Below are 11803 nucleotides of genomic sequence, written 5' to 3'. Positions count from 1 at the left end.
TCTTGTCACAACTTATATTTTTAAAAAGCAGATCGCTTGGCGACTATGTTGGTGCCATTTCTGACCATCCCATCTACGTAGTTTTTTTTTCGATTGTCTACGCAGGAATGCTTGCTCTCAAATCTGGTGTTTTATTTTAACCACATTGTCGTCCATCAACCCATCAACAAATGAGAAATAAACAATGTTGAAACAGTACATGACAAACTAAAAAGAAATACTGTAGAACATGTTGAAATAGCTGCATTCAATTTTAACGGATTTGGCACGAATTAACAGAATCTTAATTTAAGTGTCAACTATCTCATTGTGATAATATACTTTATGCTAAATTAGCTACATCTTGAATTAGCATGCTTGCTAAAAAATACATGTTTTACAGTAATCTCATAAATCAGCTAGTCTTGGTTATTCATTTGAGAGAGTTCTCTTACAAAGAAGTAGCATTTCTGTTGGAGATCTTAGAGTGTGACCGAATTACATATTTTACCGGCCCGTTACGTCACTTGTACTTCATACCTACTTATTTCGGCACCAGATAAATATATCACATTTGCTTCCTTGAGTTCACACAGTTTGTGATTACAAATTGCCAGACCAGTGCAATCGACGTTACATCTTATTTTCATCCGGGACATCAGGTCATTTTAAGAACAGTCTCTAAAACATTTGAAACTGGCAGAATCGAAATTCTGAGTATAATTATACTTTGATTTTTTAAAAAAGCAAAAGTGATTCTCAACCGACTGTTTACTTCAGTGACTGCTATGTTCGAAGTGAAAGATCGACTATCCCGCTTATAAAACTGGTCCACAATGCAGTAAAAAAAAGTGGCAAATATGTCTCTATAGATTTGAAATTCTGGTGATTTTTTTAACTCACTAATATTATTTTTTTTTGTAATGCTCGTGCGCAAAACTAAAACACAATTGACAAGGTAGATTTTAACAAATACATTAAATATAGGATCACATGATTACCCTTATTATCGCCAATTATCTGAAGAGTTCGAGTTGTACATCCATGATAATTCAGTAGTAACCACAAACATTAGCAAGCGTTCAATTCACATCCCGCTACACATACATGGGATGGTCCGAGTTTAAAATACAAAATAGAATATGCAAATGAGCGTTCTGGCGACATATATTGTGAAAACTGATCAGTCAATTTGCATACTTTATACCGTTGCTGACCAGATTAAACTGTCATTGCCATAGTGCCAGTCTGACACTAGCTACTAAAGTTGTGTTATTAGATTTTATTATACTAAAAATAGTATTCTTACCATTCATTTTCACTGCATGTTCATGAGAGTAGTAAAGATGAACTACTATATTCATAAAGCAGACTGAACACAATAATCGGGGTTAACTCTACTTGATTTAGAGTAAGAAAAACATTCCATCACATGTACACATCCACAGCATACTCAACCACGAACATGTAATTACATTGACTCTAAACACACAAACATTGTTCGTACATTATATTACTACTTCATACATTTCATTGCAAGATAGAAGTGAGTAGGAACTGAACTATTTTGTGTATTGCAATTAACGCCAACAAAACTCACAGAGTGTTTTTAAGCCTTATTGTTTCATAACTTCTCATTTATCAACTTTTATTTGTTGTCATATTATTTAGCCTCTTTAAAAAAATACAAAACTTATTACTAGATATTTGTAATAAGTTACAAATAACTTCATTACAGAACAATTGTTAAAAAATTAAAAATGATACAATACAATGCATATAATAACCTTAGTCTTGGATAAGTTTACCATTAATTTCCAGGCTTCACAATAAGAATTTCAAGAATTCCAGACCACATGTGTCAGTGTGTCTGGCCATTTATAAACAGTAACTGCAAAGTGTTTTCACTGATCATCAACTTTGTGACAAGGTATTTCAGTGATGGCTCTTAATAATTGAATGCAATTTTTACAGTTTAAAGATATAATATACAACAACATTTCTGATCACTTTTTTTCAAGATTTTGTTTTCATATAAAAAACAAACAAAAACCAGACTGTAGTCCATTTCTGTCACTGAATCAGATCAAGGTCATAACATCAATGAAAACCTTAGCATTACCATCTAACCTAATTATTTATTCTGAACATGTTCAGTTGTTCTCTCAGTGTTGTTGGGAGAGGTAATTTATGATGGAAATCAGAGACTTGTTCATCAACTGTTAGAGATGTCACGGACGGAAACTGGAAATAAGAAACTATAATACTCCCCTGAAATGGGGACTAAAAATCTCTCAGCAAATTGAAAGTAAAACAAATAGTTAAAACATATATAAAACCTCTTGATTAGATGTAGATATGTACCAAGTTAAAAACACGTGTCTTTTAATAGTACTGCACATTCACATCTCTAAAAATTCTGCATCAATCATCCGAAAATATACTACCAGGGTAGTCACAAGTTTTTCAAACATCTCGCCCCAGTCACAAGCCATGTCATAGACCTGTCCTAAACATGAGACTAGTCGCATTTCAGTGGGTGAATGAAGATGTGGTTCTTAAAATGTCTTCTTAGATTTAAAGTTTTCCAAAATTTGTATGTAAGAAAATGAAACATTGAAATGAGCCAATGCTGTTTATACTAATACTTAATATTAGCGAATACTCAAATGATGTAATGATGTGAGTAGCATAAACAAAATAAATACTACTCATAAAGCCATAAACAAGGTTATGAACAATACACTTTCTTCATATTGTAAGCTTTTCAGACCTCACTTAGCTCGACACAGTTTTTGTCTTGAACGTTAATAATTTCGTAGCCAGGTTCTTGCTGTTTTCTGTGTGAACAAAAATCAATATAGATGTAATATTATTATTGTCAACAATATTTAACTGTGACAACAAGGAACACCAATGTGATATATGCCATAACATATCATATGCAGTTTGATTTGAACTAAAGAGATTAATTTCCTTACTTTCCGAATATCTCTGCCTCCTGGATGTTGGCAGGAAGTCTCCGCCCTCGTGTTTCAGGTAGAATCAACACCAGACACGCTGATATGATTGATAAGCCACCAAACACTAGTTGTGGTAATGGATTCCAAATTTTTCGAAGTGTTAGAAGATATGGAGCAAGTGCACTAGCCAGAATAGACAAGGACACTGCTGACATTACACCAATCGCCCTGCATTGAAATACAACATTTGAAGTGGTGAGATAAAATAAAATAAATAAAAGGATTAATTATTCACTGGGTTTTAATTTTGCTTATTTCGCTGACTGCAAAATGTGCTAAATTAAAACCCAGTGAATATGTAAAATTGAGCATAGAACACATTATCTAAATGACAAACCCGTGAATTTAAAACCCATTGATATGTCTGAAATGCTACCATAAATCAGTAAAATTTTAAACCAGTGAAAATTAGTCATTTTGCAGTAGTCAATATCTATCAGGTAGATGCAAAATTTTCCTGTCGACAATCATTGATTTAGTTTGATGTCTTTCAGCTATCCTCAACACATCGCTTATTGACTATATTTTATGTTCTGATTTGACTTGACATTGCATCATTTGAATAATATTATATCCGGGATATGCTAATTCCAGTAACAGTATAATAATAATAATAAATTTATTTAATTAAGCGCAATAATTCCAACATATAAAGATCAAAGGCGCTGATACAATAAACAATCAATCAAATATTAAAAGCACATTTAAATAAGTGCATTTTCAGTCTGGATTTAAAAATGTCTACTGAAGGACTAGAACGAACAGACAGAGGTAATTCATTAAAAAGTTTAGGACCTAAATTTTCAAGAGCATGGTCTTTGTATAACACCTTGGACTTTTTACTAGTCATCTGCAAGTTTTAATAAGAAACTTCGATTCAGATCTTAAACTACGACTCAGTACATAAAATTCGATTAATTCACATAGATAATTTGGGGTAAAACCATACAAAGATTTATACACTAGTAAAAATAATTTGAAATTGATTCTTTGTACAACTGGTAACCAATGAAGTTTAATAAAAATGTCTGTAATGTGGTCATATTTTCGAGCACGAGTGACAAGGCGTGCTGCTGCATTTTGTACACGAATAAGAGATTTTATCTTAGTTACAGGGAGACCAGACAATAATGACTTACAGCTGTCTAAGCGAGAAGATATGGAAGCATGTACCAACTTTTCAGTATCAGATTGGGATAATGATTTACGAATACGATTAATATTTCTTAGATGGGAATATCTAGATCTACAAATAGTAGAAATGTGTTTCCATAGATAGCTGCGAATCAAACAAGTTTCTAGCACTTGACAAGCACTAACCAATTCTTCACCAATTGCGATACTAGACAAAGGACACGAGTCTTGTGAGAATCTGCGAGACGACATGGACACAAAATCAGTTTTCGTCACATTCAAAATTAGGAAATTACAAGACATCCAATCGCTAACATCTTGAATACATGTCTGAAGTATCACCCGGGCGCGAATTTGATCATCTTCAGAAACCGATAAATAAATCTGTGTGTCATCAGCGTAAAAATGATATTTTACGCCGTGACGTCGCAATAACTCGCCCAATGGAACAATAATGGCCCTAAAACGGAGCCCTGTGGAAAACACCGGTTTCTAATATAGACGTCATATCAGAAAATACATTTTCACTTTTTGAATGCGGTTACTCAAATACGACTCAAACCATTTAATGATGAGACCATTTAAACCAAAATTTGATCTCAACCTATCGATGAGAATCCTGTGATTCACAGTATCAAAAGCGGCTGAAAGATCCAAAAGTACGAGAGCAACTGAATACTTAGAATTATCAATACTGTTAGCGACCCGCAAAAGAGCCGTTTCAGTGCTATGTGTGGTCCGATACGCTGATTGAAACTCTTCATACAACGAATAATTATCTAAATGTTGCTTCACTCTGAATGCAACGACACGTTCAAGGACTTTAGATATAAAAGACAAATTAGAAATCGGTCGATAATTTTTCAGCATGTTTGAATCCAACGATGCTTTCTTGAGCAGAGGTTTAATCAGCGCACATTTCATTTTCTCAGGAACACTTCCAGTGCGAAGTGATTCATTTATGATATCTGTTATAGGTGAAACCAGGATCTTTTCATCTTTTAATATATTAGTGGGTAAACAGTCCAAATCACACGAAGCCGACGCCGATTGTTTTTTATAATTTTAATTATTTCATCCTCCGTGGCTGGTTCAAAACATTCCATTTCATCACCAGAGAACTTGTGCAGTTCGTTAAAACGGTTTCCATTCAATAAATTTAGATTTAGTCCTTGATTGATTTTCTTAATCTTATCCACGAAAAACATGCTAAAACGATTCGCTAAATTTATTTTGTTATCGTGAATCGGCAACGCATTCAAATTATTTGTCGAGCCTAGAAGACCATTTACGATGGAAAACAGTTTCCTTTGGTCACCATTACAATCTGCGACATTATCAGCGAAATAACTCCTACGTGATACTTCAATAAGGTCATTAACTTTATTTCGCACTATTGATTTTTTCTGATTGATTAATGTTTCTTCAAAACATTTCCTTGCAAATAACTTTCTATACAGACAAGACTCAAGAGTATTATTCATTAAACCAGTACACCACTTTATTCTGCCATTATCAAAGGTGGTGAACATATTATAGCGGGAAGATTTTTTCTGGGAGAGAAAATGTGTCAAATAATATTTTTTTCCGATAATTAATTACAATTACCCATCATCACTATCATATTATAGTCTTGTGTATTTGTCATAACACCGACAATTACTAAAAAAAAATAATTTAGTTAAAATATATATCTTGTTTATTAATCCATGTTTAGAAATAGGTCCCAAACTGAAATTGGCCATAATATTATTTTCTGCTACTGACACAGAACAGAACAACCTTAGTGATCATATAGTATTTTGCGTTTTAACATTCATACAAATCGATGCCAAATCAAAGATTGAGGTCTAAAGTGGTTTTCTCACGTAACTGAGTTGAATGGTACTAGTCGGGATCAAATCATTGTCGCTAAAAAGAAAATACATGTACACAAAAAAACTTGGCAATGTTTTTACCAAATGCTAATTCAAGGGTACATTTCATTAACTGCACAGTTTATCAGATTCTGATTTGCATTTGTGCATGCTTTTTGTACTTTAAAGTAAAGCCCGTGTCTCAGAAGTCAAAACAAGACATTGTAAATTTTCATATATTAACAATGAAAGATGTAGATAATTATATTCAAATGCTGGGGAAGTATTAAGCATGTTAACAATACATATACAAAGTATTAAGTATGTTAACAATACATGTACAAAGTATTAAGTATGTTAACAATACATGTACAAATATTAAGCATGTTAACAATACATGACAAATATTAAGCATGTTAACAATACATGTACAAATATTAAGCATGTTAACAATACATGTACAAAGTATTAAGCATGTTAACAATACATGTACAAATATTAAGCATGTTAACAATACATGTACAAAGTATTAAGCATGTTAACAATACATGTACAAATATTAAGCATGTTAACAATACATGTACAAAGTATTAAGCATGTTAACAATACATGTACAAATATTAAGCATGTTAACAATACATGTACAAATATTAAGCATGTTAACAATACATGTACAAATATTAAGCATGTGAACATTACATGTACAAATATTAAGTATGTTAACATTACATGTACAAATATTAAGCATGTTAACAATACATGTACAAATATTAAGCATGTTAACAATACATGTACAAATATTAAGCATGTGAACATTACATGTACAAATATTAAGCATGTTAACAATACATGTACAAATATTAAGCATGTTAACAATACATGTACAAATATTAAGCATGTTAACAATACATGTACAAATATTAAGCATGTTAACAATACATGTACAAATATTAAGTATGTTAACAATACATGTACAAATATTAAGTATGTTAACAATACATATACGAATATTAAGCATGTGAACAATACATGTACAAATATTAAGCATGTGAACAATACATGTACAAATATTAAGTATGTTAACAATACATATACACATATTAAGCATGTTAACAATACATGTACAAAGTATTAAGTATGTTAACAATACATGTACAAATATTAAGCATGTTAACAATACATGTACAAATATTAAGCATGTACAAAGTATTAAGCATGTTAACAATATATGTACAAGGTTATTTCAATTGGCACCTTATCCAGGCTCAAAGTGAATAGAATTAGATAATTTTCATATTGTACAAAAATATATGATCCACAAATACATTGTAAACAAGTTAAATATTTTCAATCAAATCACAAAACAAAACAGCATGTGTGTTGTTCATATTTAAAATCAGCCCAGTATGCATTGTGCCATCAAAAGATACCGCTGTCAAGTTAACTAATCACATTTTGCACTCCACATACATGCTCCTTTAAAGAAATCCAATAATGTTCCTCAAGTTTCCTGTTGCAATCAACCAGATATACATTTATTTTTTTTTATTTTGATATTATTTATTACTTATATACTGAATAGGCTCTTCAATCACTTATAATTATGTAACATTATGATTTTTTATTTCCCTTAAAATGTAAACGTGATTCTTCTCTACCTTAGTGTTGTTGGAAAAATTTCTCCTGTGTATAACTGAGTGACTCCATACGCTGCACTTGTTGCATACTTTCCAATCATGTACACAGCAACCATTACCCATAATGTGTCCCCACCTAGTGGGTACAAAGTATGAAACCAATCTGATTCAAGACTAAACACAATCATTCCATGAAACGGAAAAGCGTGTGTGATACTAGAAGATATTTAGTAGATTTTTTAGAACAGATGATGAGGAAGACAATCAATAATATAACTACATTCGCTGGATGACAATAAAGCTAAACATAATTAAATGGTGTGGTAAAAGATATTATTATACATCTGTCATTGTAACGCCACAAGTTACAGCGTGCCGTAATTTTGCAGTATTTTACAGGGTATTTCATCCTATCATATTAGGAAATGCGAATTCCTAATATGGAATGATTACGCTCAAAAGTGTCCTCTAATTATAAAACAAAACATGGCTGCCACCAGGGTTTGACCGGACTCCAAACAAAAAAGTTCATTGATTGTGCTCTAAATTTTTTGGATTTCGTCACTCCCATGATGTATCTTTGGAAGCAAAAGATGTATAATAATAAGGTTATTACGAGAATACCTCAAAGTATGCACTCAGATAGTATGTCGTCTGTCAATACTGCCGCTGTACTGTCTTCGTGCATACTTTGAGGTATCCTCGTAATGTTGATTCTTGTGTGGTGTATCAAGTACTAGTATACTTACATTGCGGTATAAATGCACTCGATATCGTTGCTATAATTGCTATAACAGTTAAAACACTTATGGTGATTTTTCTGCCAAGTTGTGTCTCCACAAAATACATTGAAGAGGAATAGGCTAGAATCTCGACAGCGCCAGCTATGAGCGCATTGGTGTAATCATTACCACCCAGATTTCCAACGTTGAATGTCAATCCATAATACAGCAAGGTTATTGAAGCTCTAAGTTTGAACAATCGAATAAATATAAAAAAATGCATCAATACATATATGAACACATATATTGACACATATGAAATATTCATATTAATATTTTCACCACCCGACAACCATCACGGTTAAAACAAATTAAGACTACCCTACATGAGGAACATATTAAATAATTGTGGTTGCTCTGGATTACCTCAAAATTGAGATTGGGCTGTTTTTTTGACTGTAGCTTTTTTAACTGGTTCTTCAATCGGTGTTCCACACCAGCTCGTGCAGAGCCCATAGAAATACATGGTACAGTGGTGCACTTCTTTGTAACATAGAACATTCTGTGACATAGCTCCTCTCGCGAGAATAGTCCCAATATTCGAACAGCATTTATTCAGATTGTCAATAACATAGAACAAGAAAACAACCTTTTTGCAAAAGATTCTGTTTTTCCCATTGTATTTCACTAAAAGATGTATTTTACACATAACACAATCGTTCATAAATCTGTTAATTATTATTTTATAATTAAATCAAAAACATAGATTAGAATAACTTACGAACAGTAATATATTATCAGCGTTTTCTTTCTTGTATTTGAATAACGGAAAATAGTGATAAAAGTATCAGTTGTCCCATTTTCCGGTATTGGCATCTGAAACAATGATTATCATGAACAATAAATTATTTCTATATTTTAATTGTACATAGTAATCATATGCAGTAACAAGCTATTAAAGCGAGTCGCCACCTGCGTATGCGTCAGATGGTCATTGCGTGTTATTATTTACAAACAAGCGTCTACCCATGAGGCTTTGTGTTTTTAGCATGAATTGTTGTCGTCGCTTGGGACTCAATTCCAGCACGTGCACAGGTGACGACCCTCCCGCTTCAAGCCGAACAGAAAATTGGTATGCAGCTGTTATTAGCAACGTGACATACATAATAACGTGCTTTAGAATGAATTGTTTTGCCACATACTAACATACATTTGATAGTAATATCTCTTTTAGTAATGTACATGTAGTTATGCACTAACGAATGGTTCTGGTTCCAGAAAACTACACCCACCTTCAAATCACTATCCTTGCTGTTCAAGGTTTCAAACATTTCAGATTCAAAGATATAATCTGGAAGCAAGACCTTGTTGACCTTAGCCATTCGCTGCATGACTTCCTTAGCTTTCTTCACTTTGCCGACTGACAGTAACCAACGTGGCGATTCAGCGAGTATCCTTAACAATATTGATATATACATTGTTTTGTCAATATCATATCTAAATACATATATGTTATATATCCTTTTCACCATAAGACTTTCTCATCAAAATTTGTCTGCACTTTTTTTTTTAAATTCTTCAATATTTCTGTACAAAATTTGAGTCAATTTTCAGTTTTTACTCAAAAAATTTGGCTATTTTCGCCCTAATCTATGAACCGGTCACTTTTGTGAATTTGTGATGAAAAAATATGAACTGTTGGTGAAAAGGTTAAAGGTTATTTAATACAGGACACGTATAATGTACAAATATTTTCAGAAATCCTCAAAAACCAGAAAGAGGAGCTGGGTTACTGTAATGTTCGAAATTCTGAAATATAATTTTTTCCACAATATGACCTCGAAAATGTGGGTTTTAGTAGTTTACAATCAGATCTCAAAATTTTATTCGGTGATCTATGCTAAATAAAATGATATGTAATATTAGGAGCGCTGTTCGAAAGATTGAGGAATTTTGAATATTAGTATAAGTTATCCATGGAATAATGTGTTTACAGTGATCGTTATAAATATCACAAAATGGTAGCTTTTTAGATTGATTTGTACAGTTTTCATTTAAAACAAATCCTCGTTTCTCAAAAAAGTTCAAATAAAAATGACTGGCATGTATGCACAATGATTTTTGACTGATTTACTGCGATCATTTTTTTCTATGTTTTAATGGCAGCGAACTACTTTAAAAGCAAAGTGTGTACATAAAACCATAAATTGGTAGTTTTAGGGACCAGGTTTCAGATATTTATTCTAAATTAATGTTTCAAAAAGACTTTAGACTATTGAAGTTTATGAATATTATACTTACCACCAATACGAGAAGAATATGATCGGATGGAGGTTTATAATGAGAACTAGAACTGACCAATCACGTACATAGTAAGCTATGGCCGGTAGTACACTGTATCCAAAAGCATAAAACAGTACACAGGCCATGGTGACAGTGCCTCGTTTTGAAGGGCCAACAATCTCTGCAACTGAGAACAAACAAGCCAATGGCAATGACATAGTCCCCGTTCAGTTTCCGATTTTGAGTCACTGTCAATCAGCCTAGGCATGCCTGAGAAACATGCGAGACAAAAATGGCCACTAGTCGGTCATATTTCACCCATTATGTTTTGTCTTTTTACCTATTTTCATAAAAAATAAACAGTAAAAAAAAAATGGCCAATAGAATATTGGCTTTCAACAGTATTACATTTAGTGACATATAACATTTAGTGTGAATTAATATAATGTGCACAGGAAATTTAGAATTAATTTTCTATAAAACAATACAGTGACCAGTCGGGATTATGAATGTGTTGACCAAGTTTAAATTCAGTCAGTTAATGACTGAAATCCACTTCTAGAATACGATATATGACATGATGTGTGAGGTAAAGTTTTTGGTATGAACATGTATGAGCTATGGCTCAGTGGAACTGCAATCATTTAAATGATCAGCCATTTTGAAATTAATGTTGAAAGAAGTGTGCTTGGGTGATATGATGTATGTGTGAAGCTCAAACTTCAAAACAAATGGCCACCGGCTGGTAATTTTAAACACAAACCAAAGAATAAAATGAAAAGCATCAAGGTCCCATTTTCCTCAATGTATGAACTCAGTTTGGACATAATCCGTTCATGCATGACTAAGATCCAGTTTAAAATAGGTGATTATGTGGGATTTCAACTCTTGCAATAAGTTGCAATTTTCCACGTCTTGCGAGATCTTGTGAGATGTGGAAAATACTTGTAGCTTATTACAAGCTTTGATTCAAAATGGCGCAAAATCGTGAGTGTGCCTAAGTGTTGTGCGTTAAATTTCTGAGTGATTTCTTGTATCTGTCCTACATTTTCGACCATGGCTGATGGTGCCACAGCTGAAATACTTTTTCTGTAAATTCAGTGTTTCATCGTCTTTAACCTCAAAATAAATATTCTTTATACAATCGCTGTGCATGATTTAGCCAAACA

General features: G+C 32.7%; 1 protein-coding gene across 1 annotated transcript; it reads right to left on the bottom strand.

Annotated features, from left to right (window-relative positions):
- Positions 1 to 2321: 2321 nt before the first annotated feature.
- LOC100371854 (organic cation transporter protein-like) lies at positions 2322 to 9829 on the bottom strand. The gene is made up of 6 exons (XM_006811440.3): positions 9644 to 9829; positions 9133 to 9227; positions 8379 to 8596; positions 7651 to 7765; positions 2961 to 3170; positions 2322 to 2819 (listed from the first exon to the last, which is right to left on the bottom strand). Exons 1-6 carry the CDS (start codon positions 9827 to 9829, stop codon positions 2747 to 2749), a joined length of 897 nt encoding a protein of 298 aa, XP_006811503.2. The 3' UTR covers positions 2322 to 2746.
- Positions 9830 to 11803: the final 1974 nt, after the last annotated feature.

Source organism: Saccoglossus kowalevskii, chromosome 11, assembly GCF_978046115.1.
Source record: "Saccoglossus kowalevskii chromosome 11, keSacKowa6.1, whole genome shotgun sequence".
Taxonomy (NCBI): Eukaryota; Metazoa; Hemichordata; class Enteropneusta; family Harrimaniidae; genus Saccoglossus; species Saccoglossus kowalevskii.
Note: the sequence above shows the minus strand (reverse complement) of the source record. Positions and strands in the feature narration are given on the sequence as shown.

Coding starts and splice junctions, on each gene's coding strand:
- LOC100371854 (XM_006811440.3), bottom strand. CDS start 9,829: ATGTATATATCAATATTGTTAAGGATACTCGCTGAATCGCCACGTTGG. Junction 9,228..9,643: donor GCAAGGATAGTGATTTGAAG/GTGGGTGTAGTT, acceptor TCATTGTTTCAG/ATGCCAATACCGGAAAATGG. Junction 3,171..7,650: donor ATTTTTCCAACAACACTAAG/GTAGAGAAGAAT, acceptor ATTTCAATGCAG/GGCGATTGGTGTAATGTCAG.